The 24992-nt window shown below is 47.2% G+C and overlaps 1 protein-coding gene across 1 annotated transcript in view; it reads left to right on the forward strand.

Moving 5' to 3' along the window:
• Nucleotides 1-21364, forward strand: part of LOC121532851 (dedicator of cytokinesis protein 2) — a gene marked incomplete at its 3' end in the record, with an annotated part of 127502 nt that extends 106138 nt beyond the window's left edge. Inside the window, exons 27-28 of the mRNA XM_045217975.1 lie at nucleotides 21086-21184; nucleotides 21270-21364. Coding sequence (XP_045073910.1) covers nucleotides 21086-21184; nucleotides 21270-21364 — 194 coding nt within the window. The remainder of the gene's footprint in view (nucleotides 1-21085; nucleotides 21185-21269) is intronic.
• Nucleotides 21365-24992: the final 3628 nt, after the last annotated feature.

Genomic DNA, 24992 nt, shown 5'->3' on the forward strand with positions numbered 1-24992 from the left:
AATGGATTGAATTTGTTGTTGCCTAATTATTTTTTTGTAGGTTTCAACACTACTTTCCTTCCATCTATATCATTTCTTAATATTGTTCAGTTCCTTTGGCTTTGATGCCTCATGATTGAGTATTGCTCTGTTCAAGTAGACTGTGATTTTGCTGTGGTCTGATAGGGGTGTCAGTGGGCTGACTGTGAACGCTCTGAGAGACTCTGGGTTGAGGTCAGTGATAAGGTAGTCTACAGTACTACTGCCAAGAGATGAGCTATAGGTGTACCTACCATAGGAGTCCCCTCGAAGCCTATCATTGACTATGTACATACCCAGTGTGCGACAGAGCTGCAGGAGTCGTGACCCGTTGGTTATGTTGTCGTAGTTGTGCCTAGGAGGGGCATATGTGGGAGAGAATGCTGTCACCTCCAGGTAGGTTGTTTGTCCCCCTGTGTGCTGAGGGTGTCAGGTTCTTGTCCAGTTCTGGCATTTAGGTCACCACAGACTAGTACATGTCCCTGGGTCTGGAAATGATTGATTTCCCCCCCAGGATGGAGAAGCTGTCTTCATTAAAGTATGGGGAATCTAGTGGGGGGATATACAGTGGGGGGAAAAAGTATTTAGTCAGCCACCAATTGTGCAAGTTCTCCCACTTAAAAAGATGAGAGAGGCCTGTAATTTTCATCATAGGTACACGTCAACTATGACAGACAAAATGAGAAAAAATTTTTCCAGAAAATCACATTGTAGGATTTTTAATGAATTTATTAGCAAATTATGGTGGAAAATAAGTATTTGGTCACCTACAAACAAGCAAGATTTCTGGCTCTCACAGACCTGTAACTTCTTCTTTAAGAGGCTCCTCTGTCCTCCACTCGTTAACTGTATTAATGGCACCTGTTTGAACTTGTTATCAGTATAAAAGAGACCTGTCCACAACCTCAAACAGTCACACTCCAAACTCCACTATGGCCAAGACCAAAGAGCTGTCAAAGGACACCAGAAACAAAATTGTAGACCTGCACCAGGCTGGGAAGACTGAATCTGCAATAGGTAAGCAGCTTGGTTTGAAGAAATCAACTGTGGGAGCAATTATTAGGAAATGGAAGACATACAAGACCACTGATAATCTCCCTCAATCTGGGGCTCCACGCAAGATCTCACCCTGTGGGGTCAAAATGATCAAAGAAGAAAAAAAAAAAAACACGGGGGGACCTAGTGAATGACCTGCAGAGAGCTGCGACCAAAGTAACAAAGCCTACCATCAGTAACACACTACGCCGCCAGGTACTCAAATCCTGCAGTGCCAGACGTGTCCCCCTGCTTAAGCCAGTACATGTCCAGGCCCGTCTGAAGTTTGCTAGAGTGCATTTGGATGATCCAGAAGAGGATTGGGAGAATGTCATATGGTCAGATGAAACCAAAATATAACTTTTTGGTCAAAACTCAACTCGTCGTGTTTGGAGGACAAAGAATGCTGAGTTGCATCCAAAGAACACCATACCTACTGTGAAGCATGGGGGTGGAAACATCATGCTTTGGGACCAGGACGACTGATCCGTGTAAAGGAAATAATGAATGGGGCCATGTATCGTGAGATTTTGAGTGAAAACCTCCTTCCATCAGCAAGGGCATTGAAGATGAAACATGGCTGGGTCTTTCAGCATGACAATGATCCCAAACACACCGCCCGGCAACGGAAGGAGTGGCTTCGTAAGAAGCATTTCAAGGTCCTGGAGTGGCCTAGCCAGTCTCCAGATCTCAACCCCATAGAAAATCTTTGGAGGGAGTTGAAAGTCCGTGTTCAGCAACAGCCCCAAAACATCACTGCTCTAGAGGAGATCTGCATGGAGGAATGGGCCAAAAAACCAGCAACAGTGTGTGAAAACCTTGTGAAGACTTACAGAAAACGTTTGACCTGTGTCATTGCCAACAAAGGGTATATAACAAAGTATTGAGAAACTTTTGTTATTGACCAAATAATTATTTTCCACCATAATTTGCAAATAAATTCATTAAAAATCCTACAATGTGATTTTCTGGATTTTTTTTCTCATTTTATCTGTCATAGTTGACGTGTACCTATGATGAAAATTACAGGCCTCTGTCATCTTTTTAAGTGGGAGAACTTGCACAATTGGTGGCTGACTAAATACTTTTTTTCCCCACTGTAGGTAGCACAGAGGAGGACATTTTTCTCTGTTGAGATAATTTCCTTTTGAATTTCTAACCAAATGTAAAATGTTCCTGTTTTGATTAATTTAATAGAGTGAGTTAGGTCTGCTCTATACCAAATTAGCATACCCCCTGAGTCCCTTCCCTGTTTCACACCTGGTAGTTTGGTGGATGGGACTACCAACTCTCTGTAAGCTAGAGGGAAACCAGTGGATCCGTCTCCTCTATACCATGTTTCTTTTGAGGATGACAATTTCTGTATTTCCGATTTCTTTGGTGAAGTCCAGATTCCTGCTCTTTAGGCCAAAGGCAGATGACCTCAGGCCTTGGATATTCCAGGATGAAATAGTGAAGGCTTTGTGTTCCATAAAGTGTCTAATGTTGTTGGTCGTGTGGTTTGGCCTCAGGCCAGTAATTGTGAGCAGAGCCTGCTGAGCATCTCGTACATGCCATTAGCTTGGGATAGTGTAAGAGTGGGTGTTGGGCCTGTTTGCCTGCTCACGGCCTGGGCGTATGTGTGACTTTCATGTTGAGGCCCTCTTTGTGGGAGTGGGGGGCTTGGGGTGGGTAGGAGGGGCATATGTCTGATCTGAGGGGGCCTAAATGGGGTGTGGGCATGGTTGACTTGGGGGGGAGTTAATTGGTGGGGGTGGGGGTGTAGATGTGGCTGATGGTGCTGTGGTCTGGATGTAGGTCCTCTCTGCGGGGGTCATCTATGTGTAGGTCTTGGGGGGGGTCCCACAGGTCTGGCAGAATGTCTCGCTGTTCTGGGCGGGGTGTCTGTTGATCTGTTGCTCCTGTGTGAGGTGTTGGGTCTGCGGTTGAGGGCGATATCCTTTAGGGTCCGGGCGAAGGTGGGCACTGCTGCCTTGTATAGGTGGACCTGGTCATAAAGGCTGTTCAGGTCCAGGGTGGAGTGGTGGGCCAGGTAGACATTTGGTTTTGATGCACAGTCACGGGAAATACTTGCGTTTACCCACTGTATGGTAGCAGGGTGGAAGTATTTTAGTGGTAACAGGGTTGAGATAACCACTTGTGCGTTGGGGAAAGTAGAATAAGCTTTTTCTATCACCCCCTTGAGTGCTGTGGCCACGCTTTCCTGCTGTGTTCTCAGGTCGTTTGTGCCTGTGTGTATTTTTATGTGGATGGGTGATCCTAGTCGGTCCTCAAACAGAAGGTCTAGGGCGCGCTGGGTGTTTGGACACCAGAGTTTAGACACTGTGTGTCTAAACTCTGTCTGAAGTGTGTGAGAAGCTATTTAGAACTCCCTCTCTTTTTCTCTCCCCATCACTTTCTTTCTTTCTTTCTTTCTTTCTTTCTTTCTTTCAAAGGATCAATAAGATATACATCAGTAGTTTAGAGAGGAAAGGGACCTTCTCTACGCTCCCTTAGTGTGACATGGAGCAAGAGGAGATGTTCCTTCTCTACGCTCCCTTAGTGTGACATGGAGAGAGAGGAGAGGGACCTTCTCTACGCTCCCTTAGTGTGACATGGACAGAGAGGGACCTTCTCTATGCTCCCTTAGTGTGACATGGAGAGAGAGGAGAGGGACCTTCTCTACACTCCCTTAGTGTGACATGGAGAGAGAGGAGAGGGACCTTCTCTACGCTCCCTTAGTGTGACATGGACAGAGAGGAGAGGGACCTTCTCTACGCTCCCTTAGTGTGACTTGGAGAGAGAGGAGAGGGACCTTCTCTATGCTCCCTTAGTGTGACATGGAGAAGGATAGAGGGATGGAGAGGAAAGAAAGAGAGATCAAAACAGAGAAGTCAACTTGCTTTTTGATTGCTGAATGGTGCACCTGCATATGTGTGTGTGTTTTTTCATGAATGGTTTTCTTTTTGTTGATATTCTCTTGTATAATCAGTGATAAATTGGGGTTAGTTTGTGTTCCCTCGCATGTCCGCTGATGAAGTATGTATCTGAATGTTCTGACTCCTACCGAAAATAACCAGTGATGTATGTGGCACAGAAAACTTTTCAATTGACCTCTGCTGAGATGAGGAGGGGAATATCTGTGTATGTGCATGTGTGTGTGTGTTAGAATGAAATACACCCACACCTACACACCCAATGCACAATAATTGCAATACACCTTTATGTATGTGTGAGATGAATCTCACACATAGACAAACACACACACCCACAGCACCCACACACAGACACACAGACACAGCTCTCAGTAATTTGATTCATTTTACATTTTAAATTTTTAGTCATTTAGCAGACGCTCTTATCCAGAGCGACTTACAGTTAGTGAGTGAATACATTATTATTATTATTATTATTTTTTTTTTCATACTGGCCCCTCATGGGAATCGAACCCACAACCCTGGCATTGCAAACACCATGCTCTAACAACTGAGCTACATCCCTGCCGGCCATTCCCTCCCCTACCCTGGATGACGCTGGGCCAATTGTGCGCCGCCCCATGGGTCTCCCGGTCACGGCCGGCTACAACAGAGGCTACATCAGAGGATGTTTTGATGAGAAGAGGTGCACATTACTGCAAGATGAGGACAGAGGAAAGGAGGAAGAGGAAGGAGGGAGGGAGAGGAGGAGGAATGCAGGAGTGGAGATGAGGGATGTAGCTTTAGGAGGAGAGGAGGAGTAGAGATGAGGGATGTAGCTTTAGGAGGAAAGGAGGAGTGGAGATGAGGGATGTAGCTTTAGGAGGAAAGGAGGAGTGGAGATGAGGGATGTAGTTTTGGAGGAAAGGAGTAGTGGAGATGAGGGATGTAGCTTTAGGAGGAGAGGAGGAGTGGAGATGAGGGATGTAGCTTTAGGAGGAAAGGAGGAGTGGAGATGAGGGATGTAGCTTTAGGAGGAAAGGAGGAGTGGAGATGAGGGATGTAGCTTTAGGAGGAAAGGAGGAGTGGAGATGAGGGATGTAGCTTTAGGAGGAGAGGAGGAGTGGAGATGAGGGATGTAGCTTTAGGAGGAGAGGAGGAGTGGAGATGAGGGATGTAGCTTTTGGAGGAAAGGAGGAGTGGAGATGAGGGATGTAGCTTTAGGAGGAAAGGGAGGAGTGGAGATGAGGGATGTAGCTTTAGGAGGAGAGGAGGAGTGGAGATGAGGGATGTAGCTTTAGGAGGAGAGGAGGAGTGGAGATGAGGGATGTAGCTTTAGGGGTCAGGCTAATGTGTCTGAATGTTTTTCTGGTTTCTCTCATCTCAGACTCTCTCCTCCCCCCTCCTTATCTCCCTTCCTCTCTCGCTCCATGTCTCAGGGTGTTAGCTGGGGTTGTTAGAAATGGACTTGTTAGATCTCTTTGTACCTGACGGCGATACGTTGATCTGTGAAGTCATTGATCTGTCAAATCAGTATACTCTGACATGCACACACACGGCCTAATTACCCATCTCATTCCTATCCTACCCAGCTCTCTCTCTCTCTCTCTCTCTCTCTCTCTCTCTCTCTCTCTCTCTCTCTCTCTCTCTCTCTCTCTCTCTCTCTCTCTCTCTCTCTCTCTCTCTCTCTCTCTCTCCTCTCTCTCTCTCTCTGTCTCCCTCTCTCTCTCTCTCTCTCTCTCTCTCTCTCTCTCTCTCTCTCTCTCTCTCTCTCTCTCTCTCTCTCTCTCTCTCTCTCTCTCTCTCTCTCTCTCTCTCTCTCTCTCTCTCTCTCTCTCTCTCTCTCTCTCTCTCTCCATCGCTGTGTCTCGCTCCATGTCTCCCCCTCCTTCATCAACAGAAACCTAGGTGTCAAAGCAGAATATGTGTCCGGGCATGTGTCTGTGCATGTGTCCGTCCATGTGCGTGTGCTTGTGTGTGTTCTCGTATAATGGCTTCTCACGTGAGGGCGGGTAAGAGAACAAGGGAGAGAAGAGAAAATGCCAAGAGTGTGCAAAGCTGTCATCAAGGGAAAGCGTGGCTACTTTGAAGAATCTCAAATATAAAATATATTTTGATTTGTTTAACACTTTGGTTACTACATGATTCCATATGTGTTATTTCATAGTTTTGATGTCTTCACTATTATTCTACAATGTAGAAAATAGCAAAAATAAAGAAAAACCCTTGAATGAGTAGGTGTGTCCAAACTTTTGACTGGTACTGTATATTTCCACTCTATGAGGTTGGGGTAATACTGTGAAATGGTGAAAAGTATGTTATTGCCCAAAGAGCTGTTTAAAAAGATTGCCTGAAATGTTCTGCCTTTTTTGGTGGGATGGAGTTGTGGCCTGTCTGGTGACATTAGTTAATAGACCATCAAGAAAGACAGTTCCAAACCTCTCTGCCACTAACAGCTAGTTTTCAGTTTTCTCCTCCCCACTCAGACCACTCCCAGACACTCCTAACACAATTCTTGCTTGCGAAATTGCTCTTTGCTAAGAAGCTATTTTTGTTTCATTTTGACCATTTTAATTGAAAACAATTACAGTAAGGTACTTAACTGTTACCCAGAAATTATTTGATATTGAGATACAAACAGCTGCATTGGACCTTTAAGGTATTTCTGTCTGTCTGTCTGTACTAGGTGTCATTGTCCCTTTTGTGTGTATCTGTTTTGCTTTAAGATGTGTCAATCTGTCCTAGACTACTGACAAAATCTTCTAGATTCATGTTCTGTCCTGCTGAAACCTGTCTTTGATATCAGTTCTATGAAAAAGAAAGGGGTGAGGGAGGGCTGGAGACAGACCAATGAATGGAGAGAAAGAGAATACGAGAGGAGGGAGGTAGCAAAATCCCTGTCCGAGCATCTGTGTCCTGCTTTTTCAATAATCTCTTGGCAGTTACATAAGACCCTGGACTGTGTCCACACGATATGTGTAGAGCTCCTGTGCGTTCATGTATCTGTGTATGAGTCTGCGCACATACCTCGTCACATACGCTCGTCATATGTTGCTGTACGTAACCTTGTGGTTGTGTGTGTGTGTGTTTTGGAGGGTGGGTAAAGAGATTGAGGGCAGTGTTAATTCCTCAGAGAAGATCCCCCAACACCCCACACACACACACACACACACACATACACTGTATGTAGGTTAGAGTCCTGCACGGGTCCGTTTTTTGGAGCCCCACATCAATTCCAACCCCCCATTGATATCAGACATCAAGACAGATTTTTCTCCGCAACCCGACCCACCTGCATAGAATTGTTCCAAGAGCCGATTCGTGACCCGCCAAATAACAGAGTAGTAGGCTATTAGGCTATGAATTTGTCTGCAAGTAAAATTTGGCTTAACAAATCATATAATAAGTAACATGGATTCTGTGTGAAATAATAAGGGTTGACATAATTTCCGAATGACTAGCCTCATAAAGAAGGGCCGTGTGTCACGGTTTCGGAGTACTAGCTGCCACCGATCTATGTTTCATGTTCGTTTGGTTTGGTCTTGATGTTGTACACCTGTGTCTAGTTAGTCCTCGTTAGTGTTCTATTTAGTTCTCGTTGTGTGTGTCTGTGTTTGTGTGTTATTGTTTCGCTGTCGTGTTTTGTGCGCTACTGTTTGCCTTGTGCATTTCGTATTTTCCTCCTCTGTGTTCGGAGGTTATTTTACGCACGGTTTTGTGCGCCTTTTGGTTTTCGCCTGTGTGCGGACTTTCTCGCCTCCGGGCGTTTGACTCGTGAATTTGAGTGTGCTGTTCACTAAAGTCTATTGGACTTATTTTTCTGCGTCCTGCATCTGATTCCTGCACCACACCCACCTACAGCACCCACTGACACCGTGATTGGTAGATGGGTAACAATATCAAATCAGACATTGAATATCTCTTTAATCATGGTCAAGTTAATAATTATGCTGTGGATTATGTATTAAACCACCCAGACACATCAAAGATGCAGTCGTCCTTCTGAGGGTTAGGGTTATATGAGATCATTTGGGAATTTTAAAACGGCTACAGAGTTAAATAGCTGTGATGTGAGGAAACTGAGGATGGATAAACAACATTGTAGTGAATCCACAATAATGATCTGAATGACAGAGTGAAAAGAAGAATGCAAATATACAGAATATTCCAAAACATACATATGCAACAAGGCACTAAAGTAATACTGCAAAACAACACGGCAAAGGAATTCACTTTTTGGCCTAAATGCAAAGCCTGATGTTTGGGGCAAATCCAACACAACACAACACAGAGTAACTGCCTCCTTATTTTCAAGCATAGTGGTGGCTGCATTATGTCATGGGTATGCTTGACATCGGCAAAGACTGGGGAGTTTTCAGGATTAAAAGAAATGGGATGAAGCTAAGCACAGCTAAAATCTTAGAGGAAAACCTGCTTCAGTCTGCTTTACACCAGACACTGGGAGAGGAATTCACCTTTCAGCAGGACAATAACCTACAAGGCCAAATCTACACTGGGGTTACTTACAGGCAGTGAATGTTCCTGAGTGGCCAAGTTACTGTTCTGGCTTAAATCTGCTTGAAAATCTATAGCAAGACTTGAAAATTGCTGTCTTGCCATGATCCCAGACACCTTGACAGAGCTTGAAGAATTTTGAAAAGAACAATGGGCAAATATTGCACAATCCAGGTGTGCAAAGCTCTTAGAGACTTACCCAAGAGGACTCACAGCTGTAATCGCTGTCAAAGGTGTTTCTAACATGTATTGACTCAGGGGGTTAATACTTATCTAATGAAGATATATTAGTGTTTTATTGTTCATCCACTTTGACATTTCAGAGTATTTTGTGTAGACCGTTGACAAAAAAAAAAGACAATTAAATCCATTTGAATCCCATTTTGTAACACAATTAAATGTGAAGAAATCCAAGGGGGTGAATACTTGACAGGCATTGTATACTCTTGTTTTCACAATGAGATGTGGCACATTGACAACTCAAATGTCATGGGCCTCTCACTCCACCGGGTTACCACCTTAATTTTCTTCCACTCTGCTCACCACTCTCTCTACTCAGCCTAACTAGCTCCACCTGTCCCTGCTCTGCTCTGCTCTAATTACTCTGCCAGCTGCGCTGCATTACCCACTACCTCTCCCAGTATTTAAGGCCCTGTCTTTCAGCTCTCCGGTGTCAGATCGTCTGCAAAGCTCACACCGGAACCTGTTTGCTCGCTTCTGGCTCACCCCTGGTTTTGTGACCCCGGACCTGCCTGTTTATTGGATACTCTTCTGCCTCAGGAGATCCAGACCTGCTTCTGCCATTACGACTCCTGACTACTCTTCAATCCCGGTAACTCTGACCAGCCTTCTGCCTTGCTACTACGTATTTTGGATTTCCCTTGAACTGTACTGCTGCCTGGTTTCATTCCGCCCTGTTGTGTCTGTGTCTCCCCCAGGACTTCTGGACCACCCACCACCGGCTTCATAGGGACGATCGCTGCCACTGGGGGGCACAGACCCAGCGCATTGGGACGGGATCCCTGTTACCCTGGAGCCTTCATTCACTCCCTACTTCCCTTTTCCCTTAAGTTTAATAAACTTTCTGGTGTGACGCAATTGTGGTCCTCTGGTCGTCTGTCTGAATCGTGACAGTACGATCTGACCATTATGGACTCAGCGCACACTTTCCCGACATGGAAACCGATGAGCATGAGCAGCAGTTCCAGCAGCAGCAACAACAACTCGCCATGATCATTCAACTCCTCACCAACCTTACCCCCAGCCAGTCTGCCCACCAGCCCAGCCCCCGAGTTACCTGCCCCGGTCATTGCAGCCGCTGCTCGGAACCCAAGATTGGAAACCCCGAGCGGTTCAACGGCGATTCAACCCAGGTCCGGCCATTCCTGACTAGCTGCCGACTTCAGTTCTCCTTGCAGCCAAGGACCTTCGCCACGGAGGGGCTAAAGTTGGGTATGCCATCACTCACCTGACGGGCCGAGCTCCGACTCTGGGGAACAGCAGAGTTCGAACGTCAAACCCCCGCATGTGCAACCTTCGACCTGTTTGCTGAGGAGATGCTGAAGGTGTTTGACCTGGATTCACCCACCGCAGAGGCGTCTCGTGAACTGTTCAGTATTCGACAAGGCAGACGTACAGTCGCAGACCATTCCATCGACTTCCGAACCCTGGCTAGACGAAGTTCTTGGAACACACCATCGTTGGTGGACGCGTTCTTCCATAGTTTGGCTGACTATATCAAGGACGAGTTGGTCTCCCATGAACTGCCTTCCACTCTTGATGAAGCCATCGCACTGACTGTCAGGATCGACAGAAGGATACAGACCCGTGACGTCGTGAGAGGGCGCCAAGGTCCACCTACTACCGGCATTCGGAGAGATCCGACTGGGCTCCTGTCATCTACTGCCACTCACCCAGGTCAGCTTGATCAGTCTGAGCCTATGGAGATTGGGCGAGCCTCCCTCACTCCTGCAGAGCGCCAGCGCCGCTCACCCTCAAACCTCTGCCTCTATTGTGGAGGTGATGGACATCGTGTGGTAACCTGCCCTTTAAAGGGCCGAAGCTCACCGGGCGTAGGGGGAGTCCGGTTGAGTTCAATGACCATCCAGTCCTCCGACCGCAAACCCCTGCTGCAAGTTCACCTCCGCCTCTCTGACTCAACTCACACCCTGGCTGCTCTGGTGGATTCTGGCGCCGAAGCCAACATAATGGACATCAAGCTGGCACGCCAACTGGGACTGGAGAACCTCCGTTTGACACCTCCTATTCCTGCCCGGGCACTGGACGGACACTTACCGGATCGGTCACTCATGTCACGGCCCCGGTCTCGATGGGTCTGTCCGGAAACCATCAAGAAACTATCCAGTTTCACCTGCTCCCCTCTCCAGGCCAACCCCTCATCCTGGGTTACCCATGGCTCCGCCGGCACAACCCTCAGCTCGACTGGGTGACCGGGGTGATCAGGGAGTGGGGAGAGGACTGCCACCGAACCTGCCTGCTTGCTGCCGCACTACCCCCTCGGCCAGTACCTACTAACTCCGCTCCTGACCTCTCCAATGTCCCAGAATGCTACCATGGTCTCAGGGAGGTGTTTAACAAAGCAAGAGCCACATCTCTGCCCCCTCACCGACCGTACGACTGTGCCATCGACCTCCTCCTGGAACAGCTCCTCCAAGGGGTCGTCTTTATTCGTTGTCTGCTCCTGAAAGAAAGTCCATGGAGGACTACATCAATGGCTCGCTGTCCGCAGGATTAATCCGTTCATCTTCATCTCCTGCTGGTGCTGGCTTCTTCTTTGTGGGGAAGAGGACGGATCTCTTCGCCCCTGCATCGACTACAGGGGACTCAACGACATCACAGTGAAAAACCGTTACCCTCTGCCTCTGCTCACCTCTGCTTTTGAGTTGCTCCAGGGAGCCACTGTTTTTACCAAGTTGGATCTCAGGAAACGCTTACCACCTAGTGCGGATCCGGGAGGGAGATGAATGGAAAACCGCATTCAATACACCAACAGGCCACTACGAGTATCTGGTTATGCCTTTTGGCCTCACCAATGCTCCTGCTGTGTTCCAGGCTCTAGTGAATGATGTACTGCGGGACATGTTAAACAAGTTTGTCTTCGTTTACCTGGATGACATCTTAATTTACCCCAGAAACCTGTCTGAACACACCCGCCATGTCCAGCAAGTCCTTCATCGTCTTCTGGAGAATTCCCTCTACGCCAAGGCAGAGAAATGTGAGTTTCACGTCAAGACAGTGGCCTTCCTGGGGTACATAGTGGCAGAGGGAAGTATCCAAATGGATCCTGCCAAAGTATCAGCAGTCACTTCATGGCCAGTTCCGGAGAACAGAAAGAAGCTGCAACAGTTTCTGGGGTTTGCTAACTTCTATAGGAAGTTTATCCGGAACTACAGTACCGTGCTGCCCCTCTCACTGCTCTAACCAGCACCAAGCAACCCCTTCACCTGGACCCCAGCAGCCGACAAAGCCTTCCAGTACCCTCAAGGTGAGGTTCACCTCCGCTCCCATCCTCCAGATGCCTGATGTGGACCGGCAATTCATTGTGGAGGTGGCGCTCGGATGTGGGAGTTGGTGCTGTGATTTCTCAGTGGGCTGCGGAGGATAGGAAGCTCCATCCCTGTGCCTTTTTCTCACGTCGGTTGTCCCCCTCTGAGTGCAATTACGACATAGGGAACCGTGAGCTGCTGGCTGTGAAGCTTGCCTTGGAGGAGTGGCGTCACTGGCTGGAGGGGTCCACCATTCCATTTCTCGTTTGGACCGATCATAAGAACTTGGAGTACATCCGCACGGCCAAACGGTTGAACTCCAGGCAGTCCCGCTGGGCCCTGTTCTTCACCAGGTTTAATTTCACTCTGTCATACCGGCCTGGATCACGCAACACCAAGCCAGACGCCCTCTCCCGTCAATTCCAGAAGGATGACACCCCCTCCAAGGACCCTGTGTCGATTCTGCCAAGTCCCTGCATCGTTGCAGCTCTGACCTGGGCTGTTGAGGAACAGGTGCTGGAGGCTCTCCGTAACCAGCCAGGTCCCAGCACTTGCCCAGCTGACCGCCTTTTTGTCCCCGAAGACCTGAGGTCCCAGGTCATTCAGTGGGGACATGACTCCCGCCTAGCTTGTCACCCTGGCTCCACCCGCACTTACAACCTGCTCGCCCAGAGGTTCTGGTGGCCCTCTCTGAGGAAGGATGTACGGGAATTCGTCCAAGCCTGCCCCATCTGCAACCAACACAAGTCGTCCTGCCAGCCCCCAGCCGGATTGCTGCAGCCCCTGCCTGTGCCCAGACGTCCCTGGTCTCACATCGCCCTTGACTTTGTCACGGGCTGCCCCCCGTTCAAGTGGCATGACCGTCATTCTCACCATCGTTGACCGTTTCAGCAAGATGGCACACTTCATTCCCCTCCCCAAGCTCCCAACCGCCAAGGAGCCGCCCAGGTGGTCCTGGAACACGTCTTCGGATCCACGGACTACCAAAGGATGTTGTTTCTGACCGTGGTCCACAATTCTCCTCCGCTTTTTGGAAGGAGTTCTGTCACCTGCTGGGAGCCACAGTCAGTCTGACTTCGGATTCCATCCCCAATCCAATGGGCAGTCAGAGCGGGCTAATCAGGAGCTCGAGAAGGCACTGCGATGCATGACTTCACGCAACCCCCCACTCCTGGTCGCAGCAATTGACATGGGTGGAGTACGCACACAATTCTCTGACCTGCTCTGCCATCGGTATGTCCCCTTTCCAATGTGTTTATGGATACCAGCCTCTCTGTTTGCCAGCCAGGAGGAGGAGGTTGCTGCCCATCTGCACTTGCTTTTGCCCGTCGATGTCGCCGCACCTGGTCACAAGCCCGAGCCACACTCCTCAGGTCCATTGCCAGCTACACTACCGGGGCCAACCGTCGGAGAATTCCTGCTCCCACCTACCATGTTGGTCAAAGGGTGTGGTTGTCATCGAAGAACCTGCCACTCAGGGTGGAGTCGCAGAAGCTGGCACCTCGGTTCATTGGCCCATTCCCTATCATAAGAGTGATTAGCCCAACTGCTGTCCGGCTCCAACTGCCTAATTCCCTGAGGGTGCACCCCCACTTTCCATGTGTCTAAGATTAAGCCCATCCACGAGAGTCCGCTGGTCCCTGCTGCGCCTGGTCCTCCTCCTCCACGGCTCGTCGATGGTGGTCTGGTTTACACCGTCCGCCGCCTGCTTCGGTCCAGACGGAGGGGTAGGGGTCTCCAGTACCTCATTGACTGGGAGGGCTATGGACCTGAAGAAAGGACCTGGGTGCCAGCTAGTCGGATTGTGGATAGGACTCTCATCACCGCTTTCCACCAACGGCATCCTGATCAACCTGCAATCCGTAGGGGCCGCCCCAGAGGGTCCCCTAACCGTCCGGCCCGCCTCGGCTTCCTGTCCTGTGCCTGATCCTGTCTCGGGACCTGTCCCATCTCCCCGACCACGGCCCTCTCGGCTTCCTCCGAGGATGAGGACGTTCACTCGGGACCGTTCGGAGGAGTTCTAGCCCTCCTCCGGCTCCCCTCCTCCCGCCCGGCGTGGTGTTGCTCTTGGGACTTCTGGGGCCGTCCCTTTGGGGGTTCTGTCATGGGCCTCTCACTCCACCGGGTTACCACCTTAATTTTCTTCCACTCTGCTCACCACTCTCTCTACTCAGCCTAACTAGCTCCACCTGTCCCTGCTCTGCTCTGCTCTAATTACTCTGCCAGCTGCGCCTGCATTACCCACTACCTCTCCCAGTATTTAAGGCCCTGTCTTTCAGCTCTCCGGTGTCAGATCGTCTGCAAAGCTCACACCCGGAACCTGTTTGCTCGCGCTTCTGGCTCACCCTGGTTTTGTGACCCCGGACCTGCCTGTTTATTGGATACTCTTCTGCCTCAGGAGATCCAGACCTGCTTCTGCCATTACGACTCCTGACTACTCTTCAATCCCGGTAACTCTGACCAGCCTTCTGCCTTGCTACTACGTATTTTGGATTTCCCTTGAACTGTACTGCTGCCTGGTTTCATTCCGCCCTGTTGTGTCTGTGTCTCCCCCAGGACTTCTGGACCACCCACCACCGGCTTCATAGGACGCATCGCTGCCACTGGGAAGGCACAGACCCAGCGCGATTGGACCGGGATCCCTGTTACCCCTGGAGCCTTCATTCACTCCCCTACTCCCCTTTTCCCTTAAGTTTAATAAACTTTCTGGTGTGACGCAATTGTGGTCCTCTGGTCGTCTGTCTGAATCGTGACATCAAATCTCTTTGAAATAAATAGCCTTCTTCTTACCTCATGAAGCCTATAGATGACATAACAAAGTCAGATGTAGTCAGATTCAGATGCACGACATGGGAAGTAGAGACAGAAATGCACTTTCTCCTCTACTGTGAGAAATATTCCTCACCAAGAGATTCATTATTTGCAGAAATGTATTCCAAATTGTATCTAATTAAACCCAGGTAAATAAACAAAAAACACTCATGGGCGAAGGAGCAACGGCTCCTCTTGTAGCCAAATATGTATTTGCCTGCCATAGCCTGAGGTCCAATGAATTATAACATCTGCATAGTAATCATTATTATTATTATTGTCGTGATTGTTACTTCAAATAGTAGTGGTACGGGTAGTGGTCCTGGTAACGGTAGTAGTAGTAGGAATGATGATGGTAGTTGTAGTACTAATGTAATGGGGATCATGAAAAGTTAGTTCTAGTTTTAATAGATAGTAGTATAGATATTAGAGGGAAGTAGGGCTACTAGTGGTAATGGTAGTAGTATAGATATTAGAGGTAGACATGCTACTAGTGGTAATGGTAGTAGTAGAGATATTAGAGGTAGTTAAGCTACTAGTGGTAATGGTAGTAGTAGAGATATTAGAGGTAGACATGCTACTAGTGGTAATGTTAGTAGTAGAGATATTAGACGTAGACATGCTACTAGTGGTAATGGTAGTAGTATAGATATTAGAGGTAGTTAAGCTACTAGTGGTAATGGTAGTAGTAGAGATATTAGAGGTAGTTAAGCTACTAGTGGTAATGGTAGTAGTAGAGATATTAGAGGTAGTTAAGCTACTAGTGGTAATGTTAGTAGTAGAGATATTAGAGGTAGACATGCTACTAGTGGTAATGGTAGTAGTATAGATATTAGAGGTAGTTAAGCTACTAGTGGTAATGGTAGTAGTAGAGATATTAGAGGTAGTTAAGCTACTAGTGGTAATGGTAGTAGTATAGATATTAGACGTAGACATGCTACTAGTGGTAATGGTAGTAGTAGAGATATTAGAGGTAGACATGCTACTAGTGGTAATGGTAGTAGTATAGATATTAGAAGTAGTTAAGCTACTAGTGGTAATGGTAGTAGTATAGATATTAGATGTAGTTAAGCTCCTAGTGGTAATGGTAGTAGTATAGATATTAGATGTAGACATGCTACTAGTGGTAATCTTAGTAGTAGAGATATTAGAGGTAGTTAAGCTACTAGTGGTAATGGTAGTAGTAGAGATATTAGAGGTAGACATGCTACTAGTGGTAATGTTAGTAGTAGAGATATTAGACGTAGACATGCTACTAGTGGTAATGGTAGTAGTAGAGATATTAGAGGTAGTTAAGCTACTAGTGGTAATGGTAGTAGTAGAGATATTAGAGGTAGTTAAGCTACTAGTGGTAATGTTAGTAGTAGATATATTAGAGGTAGTTAAGCTACTAGTGGTAATGTTAGTAGTAGAGATATTAGAGGTAAACATGCTACTAGTGGTAATGTTAGTAGTAGAGATATTAGAGGTAGACATGCTACTAGTGGTAATGGTAGTAGTAGAGATATTAGAGTTAGTTAAGCTACTAGTGGTAATGGTAGTAGTAGAGATATTAGAGGTAGACATGCTACTAGTGGTAATGGTAGTAGTAGAGATATTAGAGGTAGTTAAGCCACTAGTGGTAATGGTAGTAGTAGAGATATTAGAGGTAGACATGCTACTAGTGGTAATGTTAGTAGTAGAGATATTAGACGTAGACATGCTACTAGTGGTAATGGTAGTAGTAGAGATATTAGAGGGTAGACATGCTACTAGTGGTAATGGTAGTAGTAGAGATATTAGAGGTAGTTAAGCTACTAGTGGTAATGTTAGTAGTAGAGATATTAGAGGTAGTTAAGCTACTAGTGGTAATGTTAGTAGTAGAGATATTAGAGGTAAACATGCTACTAGTGGTAATGTTAGTAGTAGAGATATTAGAGGTAGACATGCTACTAGTGGTAATGGTAGTAGTAGAGATATTAGAGGTAGTTAAGCTACTAGTGGTAATGGTAGTAGTAGAGATATTAGAGGTAGACATGCTACTAGTGGTAATGGTAGTAGTAGAGATATTAGAGGTAGTTAAGCTACTAGTGGTAATGGTAGTAGTAGAGATATTAGATGTAAACATGCTACTAGTGGTAATGTTAGTAGTAGAGATATTAGACGTAGTTAAGCTACTAGTGGTAATGGTAGTAGTAGAGATATTAGAGGTAGTTAAGCTACTAGTGGTAATGTTAGTAGTATAGATATTAGAGGTAAACATGCTACTAGTGGTAATGTTAGTAGTAGAGATATTAGACGTAGTTAAGCTACTAGTGGTAATGGTAGTAGTAGAGATATTAGAGGTAGTTAAGCTACTAGTGGTAATGTTAGTAGTAGAGATATTAGAGGTAAACATGCTACTAGTGGTAATGTTAGTAGTAGAGATATTAGAGGTAGACATGCTACTAGTGGTAATGGTAGTAGTAGAGATATTAGAGGTAGACATGCTACTAGTGGTAATGGTAGTAGTAGAGATATTAAAGGTAGTTAAGCTACTAGTGGTAATGTTAGTAGTAGAGATTGAAGTTAGATGTAGTAGTAGAGGTAGTTAAGCTACTAGTGGTAATGGTAGTAGTAGAGATATTAGAGGTAGACATGCTACTAGTGGTAATGGTAGTAGTAGAGATATTAGAGGTAGTTAAGCTACTAGTGGTAATGGTAGTAGTAGAGATATTAGAGGTAGACATGCTACTAGTGGTAATGGTAGTAGTAGAGATATTAGAGGTAGACATGCTACTAGTGGTAGTGGTAGTAGTAGAGATATTAGAGGTAGACATGCTACTAGTGGTAATGGTAGTAATAGAGATATTAGAGGTAGACATGCTACTAGTGGTAATGGTAGTAGTAGAGATATTAAAGGTAGTTAAGCTACTAGTGGTAATGTTAGTAGTAGAGATATTAGAGGTAGACATGCTACTAGTGGTAATGGTAGTAGTAGAGATATTAAAGGTAGTTAAGCTACTAGTGGTAATGTTAGTAGTAGAGATATTAGAGGTAGACATGCTACTAGTGGTAATGGTAGTAGTAGAGATATTAGAGGTAGTTAAGCTACTAGTGGTAATGGTAGTAGTAGAGATATTAGAGGTAGACATGCTACTAGTGGTAATGGTAGTAGTAGAGATATTAGAGGTAGTTAAGCTACTAGTGGTAATGGTAGTAGTAGAGATATTAGAGGTAGGCATGCTACTAGTGGTAATGGTAGTAGTAGAGATATTAGAGGTAGTTAAGCTACTAGTGGTAATGGTAGTAGTAGAGATATTAGAGGTAGACATGCTACTAGTGGTAATGGTAGTAGTAGAGATATTAGAGGTAGTTAAGCTACTAGTGGTAATGTTAGTAGTAGAGATATTAGAGGTAGACATGCTACTAGTGGTAATGGTAGTAGTAGAGATATTAGAGGTAGTTAAGCTACTAGTGGTAATGGTAGTAGTAGAGATATTAGAGGTAGACATGCTACTAGTGGTAATGGTAGTAGTAGAGATATTAGAGGTAGTTAAGCTACTAGTGGTAATGGTAGTAGTAGAGATATTAGAGGTAGTTAAGCTACTAGTGGTAATGGTAGTAGTAGAGATATTAGAGGTAGACATGCTACTAGTGGTAATGGTTGTAGTAGAGATATTAGAGGTAGTTAAGCTACTAGTGGTAATGGTAGTAGTAGAGATATTAGAGGTAGACATGCTACTAGTGGTAATGGTAGTAGTAGAGATATTAGAGGTAGTTAAGCTACTAGTGGTAATGGTAGTAGTAGAGATATTAGAGGTAGACATGCTACTAGTGGTAATGGTAGTAGTAGAGATATTAGAGGTAGTTAAGCTACTAGTGGTAATGGTAGTAGTAGAGATATTAGAGGTAGACATGCTACTAGTGGTAATGGTAGTAGTAGAGATATTAGAGGTAAACATGCTACTAGTGGTAATGGTAGTAGTAGAGATATTAGAGGTAAACATGCTACTAGTGGTAATGGTAGTAGTAGAGATATTAGAGGTAAAACATGCTACTAGTGGTAATGGTAGTAGTAGAGATATTAGAGGTAAACATGCTACTAGTGGTAATGGTAGTAGTAGAGATATTAGAGGTAGTTAAGCTACTAGTGGTAATGGTAGTAGTAGAGATATTAGAGGTAGACATGCTACTAGTGGTAATGGTAGTGGTAGGGAGAGTTGGAGTATGCTTTTCATGCCAACAAAGCAATTTGCATTTGAGAGAGAGCGAGAGGGAGGGAGAGGTAGAGGGAGGGAGGGAGTGTGTTTTTGTGTGTGCTCGTTACATCAGGCAGTCAGTTGGCAGCAGTGTCACAATAAACACAAAGAGCACACAACCCGATACGATGAGGAGGGGTGGGGAGGGATGGAGGGAGGAGGAGAGGACGAGAGGAGGAGGAGAGGAGGGGTGGAAAGGGATGGAGGGAGGAGAAGAGGAGGACAGGAGGGGTGGGGAGGGGATGGAGGGAGGAGAAGAGGAGGACAGGAGGGGTGGGGGAGGGATGGAGGGAGGAGAAGAGGAGGAAAGAGAGGAGGAGGAGATGAGGGGTGGGCAGGGATGGAGGGAGGAGAAGAGGAGGAGGAGAGGAGGAGGAGATGAGGGGTGGGGAGGGATGGAGGGAGGAGAAGAGGAGGAGGAGAGGAGGAGGAGATGAGTAGTGGGGAGGGAAGGAGGGAGGAGAAGAGGAGGAGGAGAGGAGGAGGAGAGGGGGGGTGGGGAGGGATGAAGGGAGGAGAAGAGGAAGAGGAGAGATGAAAGACATTGGATCTGGACAGGGTGTCTGGTGACACGTTCTACCAGGAGAGATAGAGGGATAAGTAGCACGCTACTCACAGAGCTGACATACCACTAACTAATTACAGCTTTATGGAAACACCATTACACACAGAGACTGAATGTGTGTGTGTGTGTGTGTGTGTGTGTGTGTGTGTGTGTGTGTGTGTGTGTGTGTGTGTGTGTGTGTGTGTGTGTGTGTGTGTGTGTGTGTGTCTGAATATGTGAGTCTGCATGCCTGCATTTTTTGGTGCGTCACGATGATTCGGCTGTGTGTGTCTGTGTGTGTGTGCGTGTGTATGTGTGTGTGCGTGTGTGTCTGTGTGTGTGTGCGTGTGTATGTGTGTGTGCGTGTGTATGTGTGTGTCTGTGTGTGTGTGCGTGTGTCTGTGTGTGTGCGTGTGTATGTGTGTGTCTGTGTGTGTCTGTGTGTGTGTGCGTGTGTATGTGTGTGTGCGTGTGTATGTGTGTGTGTATGTGTGTGTGCGTGTGTATGTGTGTGTCTGTGTGTGCATGTGTGTGTCTGTGTGTGTCTGTGTGTGTGTGCGTGTGTCTGTGTGTGTGCGTGTGTCTGTGTGTGTGTGTGTGTATGTGTGTGTCAGAGACGCACGCACAAAGGCATACAGACACACACAGATAAACAATGTTCCTGTATACTTCTCTTTCATGGTGGAGGAATATAAGCGTGGGTGTGTGTGTGTCTGTGTGTGTGTTTGCAGGCTCACCTGACATCAGTATGACACAGTGTTGTACTTAATACAAATTAGTGTGCATGACTTAGCAACCAACAGACCACATTTCAAGTGTCGGGGAGTGAGTGAAAACACATTCCCATTTTTATCAGCCCCAAACTCCAACAGACACATGAATGATGATGCTCATCTCTTCGTCTGCAAATATCCATCCATCATCTATCACTCCCTTCCTTCCCCTCTAATCTATCACTCCCTTCCTCCCCCTTTCTCATCTATCACTCCCTTCCTCCCCCTTTCTCATCTATCACTCCCTTCCTCCCCCTTTCTCATCTATCACTCCCTTCCTCCCCCTTTCTCATCTATCACTCCCTTCCTCCCCTCTCTCATCTATCACTCCCTTCCTCCCCCTTTCTCATCTATCACTCCCTTCCTCTCCCCCTCTAATCTCTCACTCCTTTTCTCCCCCTCTCTGATCTATCACTCCTCATCCTCTCTCACTCTGTCTCAGAGAGAGAGAGAGAGAGAGAGAGGGATGGTAGAGTGACATAGAGAAAAAAAAAAGAGGGGGGAGAGAAAGATGAACATGTGAGGAGCAGAGGTGACGAAAAGAGCGAGAGAGGGAGTGATAAATGATTGTGATTGAGGGATGATCAGAAAGGTTGTACTGTCCTCTCTCTGATGTGATTGTGGTGTTGAGACTTTAACCCATTATGTGCTGCCTCATCACAGCAAGACCCTTCTTAATTCATGTTAGACCTCTCTCTCTCTTCTCTCTCTTCTCTCTCTTCTCTCTCTCTTCTCTCTTCTCTCTCTTCTCTCTCTCTCTCTCTCTCAGTCCAGGGTGGTGGCCTGTATGACGGCCATTCTGAGTCAGATGGATGACAGCCACTACTCCAGCTACCTAGAAACCTTCTCAGGCACCACTGACCTAGTGGTGAGCCGTCACACACACACACACACACACACCACACAGAGAAGCACGTGCACATGCACACACTCATAGACTCTCTGTGTTGCAGGACTTTCTGATGGAGACATTCCTACTTTTTAAGGATCTGATTGGGAAGCATGTCTATCCCTCTGACTGGATGGCTATGATCATGGTGCAGAACAGGTACTGCACACACACGCGTGCACACACACACACACACACACACACACACACACACACTGGATGACTGTAAACTTCAAACTTGAATGTAGCCGACTCATCTCTGATGATGGTAACAGTGTTATGGTGCAGAACAGAGACTGGACAGACAGTGTAGAGTAGCAACTGTAGTGTAGAGTTACTGTGTAGAGTAGCAGCTGTAGTGTAGAGTTACTGTGTAGAGTAGCAGCTGTAGTGTAGAGTTACTGTGTAGAGTAGCAGCTGTAGTGTAGAGTTACAGTGTAGAGTAGCAGCTGTAGTGTAGAGTTACTGTGTAGAGTAGCAGCTGTAGTGTAGAGTTACAGTGTAGAGTAGCAGCTGTGGTGTAGAGTTACAGTGTAGAGTAGCAACTGTAGTGTAGAGTTACACAGGCCAAGGATATGTCAGATAGCACAGTGCAGAGAGAGAGAAAAAGGTAAGATAGATAGCGAGAGATGAGAGAGAGGAAGAGAGAGAGGAAGATAAGGAGGAGTGGGTTAGGGGAAGATAAACAGGTAATGTTTCCTAGAGAGCAAAGTTAGAGAGGATGTTGGAGGGAGCAATGAGGTCTCTTACAGAATGAGAAAGATAGATAGCACTAGAAAGAGAGGTATGGGAAAAGAGTTGGCTAGTTAACTTGAACTTTTGAAACTTTACTTTAATTAAGTTGAATCTGGTTAACTTTTAAAGCCTCTTACCATAATAATTGTATTTAATTGAATAACAATTCATCATTTATTATTAGATGAAGCTATGTGGATGTAGGGATACTGTGTCAATATTGTATTCCTATTGAAATCATTAACATTAATCTTAATGTTTAATATTCCCTACTGATATATATATATATATATATATATATATATATATATATATATATATATATATATATATTGTGATGCCACGAGAGGCACGCTTTCCAGCGGGGTTGCCCAAGTAGTGCAAGGAGTCCAGGTTCAACCAAAACAAGGATTTTTATTAAAGGTCTTCGGCAACTAACGAAATTATAACACAATTCTCTTCTTCTCCGAGCCCACCTTCCAGACCGTGTCTCTTCCCTTCCAAACAACTCCAGCCCATCAGCCCCCTGATTGGTTTCAGCTGCGTGGGAAGATTGGCCACAGAGGGTTGGAGTTCCCGACCATACCAGCAGATGGAGCCATAGCTGTCTGGGTTTGCAGCCACCTCAGGGGGATGTAACGTCCCTCCAGGACACAGCCTCTCGTGACATCACACATCCCCCTCCTCGGGACCGACGTCCTCGCTCGGGGTAAAGGCAGCGAAGAAGGCATCACGCCGGGAGAGGGCGTCCGCATTGCCGTGGTGCTTGCCAGCCTGCTCTCTCTTCAACTCCTCCACCTCTAGGACCAGGGACTCAGCCTCCTGTTGTCTCTCCTTGAGTTTCTTACTGAACGCATCAGCCTTGGTTTTAGCAGAGTTTAGCTTCTGTTGAGCAGCTTTCAGTTCCTTCTCTCTCTCTGCCTCCGCATTCTTCATCTTGTTCTCCAACACCTTGTACTTCTCCTCTGCCTTCTTCTGGACCTCCTACTACTGCGCAGGGTCTCCTCACACTCCTCGATGGTCCTGCGCAGCCTCTCCAGCTCTCCTCCTGTTGCTTATGGAAGGAGCTCTGTTGGAGTTTAGCCTGGAGGATATCTAACTCTTCTGTCTTCATGTCTAACTGTTGCTTTAACAAACGTATACCTCTCAGCGGTCCCCTTCAGACCAGACAGTTCTTTGTCCAGATTCTGTAGCTCCGTCTCTGTGTCGGTCTGGGCACCTGCCATCCCTATCAGAGCCCGGGCGGGAGTGAGTAATTCGGAGGATTGCACCGGAGCCTTCCCAGGATGAGTCTTGCCTCTCCGTTTCCGAGGTACTCGGGTTATCCTCTCCTGAGACTCTCTCCAGAGTGGGTAAAAGGCTGGGCAGTCTCGTTCAATTAGGACAGGGACGGGGAGGGAATCAACCACCCCCGCCGTCGTGTGTATGGTTCCCGTGTGCTGGTCATTGTGAAGTTCAGTAATGGGGTATTCTCTGGTGTCCCCATGGACACAGGAAACTGGGAGGACTTTCCCCGGGGTCAGACACGTTGGGCCCACCAAATCCTTACGCACCAGGGGTGGCCCGGCTACCAGAATCCAGTAAGGCCTCCACATCATGGTGATTCACAGTTACCGGGCAGGTGGGGGGTCGATCTGGGCCGCCATCTACGACTCCCAAGAGCGAGGCAACCCGGTGTGTGGGTGCTGAGCTGGAGGACTCCGCAGTGGGCATAGGTTCATCGGCTGGTTTCCCACACTGCCAGGAGATATGTCCCACTCTCCCCACACCGGTAACACTGTCGAAGTTTCCCTCCTGGTGTACTCTTCTTGACCCGCCTGGTTTCTGGCTCCCCCTGGAGCCGGGATAAGTCCTGACGTGGCTGGGTTCGAGACCTTGGGGTCCTTTGGACGGGTTCTTCCCATTTGTGGTGGGGCCGCACTCCTGGGGGTCTTTTTCGGGAAGCATTCAGCATCTCCGCTGTGGCCTGGTACTTTTCCACAGCTTCCACGGTCAGGTCAGCCGTGGTCAAGGCCTGTTGACTGACGAACCGTTTTGCCTCATAAGGCAGGGGGCGCGTAGGTAACGATCCACCACAACGGCCTCCACCACCGCCGCTGCTGTATTCCTCTGCGGATCCAGCCATTTCCTTGCGATTCGGACAAGTTCATGCATCTGCGCCCGAGGAGGTTGGTCTGGTTGGAAGGTCCAGCTGGGAAAGCGCTGGGCCATACCAAACTTTGTGAGTCCATATCTGCTGAGGATCTCAGACTCCAGAGCATCATAGTCAGTAACGTGGTCAGGGCCTGGGTCCCGGACAGCATTCAGCGTCCCCGGTTAGAAAGGGCTAACAGACCAACCCACTGGTTGCTTGGGCCAGGCTTCCCTAGTGGCCGTGGCCTCAAATGCATGCAGGTATGCCTCAATGTCATCGGTAGCTCCCATCTTAGATATAAAGTCACTTGCCTTTATTGTGGGTATTTTGGACCACCTCTGTCTCTGCAACTGCAATTCCTCTGCGTTCAGAAGGTTGGCTTTCTTTGCTCCTCCAAGAGAGCCACGTTTACTTGCATCTGGGCTTGCTGGCCAGCAACAAGGGCTTTCAATATGTCCTCCATTTCAGTCGGCGGGGAGCCTACGGCCAACTTGGAAAACTGGGTGATCAAACCTTCGGTATCCTCCTCTGACATGCACTATTAACGCGGAGCGTGCCCGTATTCTCCACCATCTGTGATGTCACGAGAGGCTACCGCTTCGAGCGGGGTTGCCCAAGTAGTGCAAGGAGTCCAGGGTTCAACCAAAACAAGGATTTTTATTAAAGGTCTTCGGCAACTAAATCGAAATTACAACACAATTTCTCTTCTTCTCCGAGCCCACCTTCCAGACCGTGTCTCTTCCCTTCCAAACAACTCCAGCCCATCAGCCCCTGATTGGTTTCAGCTGCGTGGGGAAGATTGGCCACAGAGGGTTGGAGTTCCCGACCATACCAGCAGATGGAGCCATAGCTGTCTGGGTTTGCAGCCACCTCAGGATGTAACGTCCCTCCAGGACACAGCCTCTCGTGACATCACAA

Source organism: Coregonus clupeaformis, unplaced genomic scaffold (genome assembly GCF_020615455.1).
Source record: "Coregonus clupeaformis isolate EN_2021a unplaced genomic scaffold, ASM2061545v1 scaf1305, whole genome shotgun sequence".
Lineage (NCBI taxonomy): Eukaryota > Metazoa > Chordata > Actinopteri > Salmoniformes > Salmonidae > Coregonus > Coregonus clupeaformis.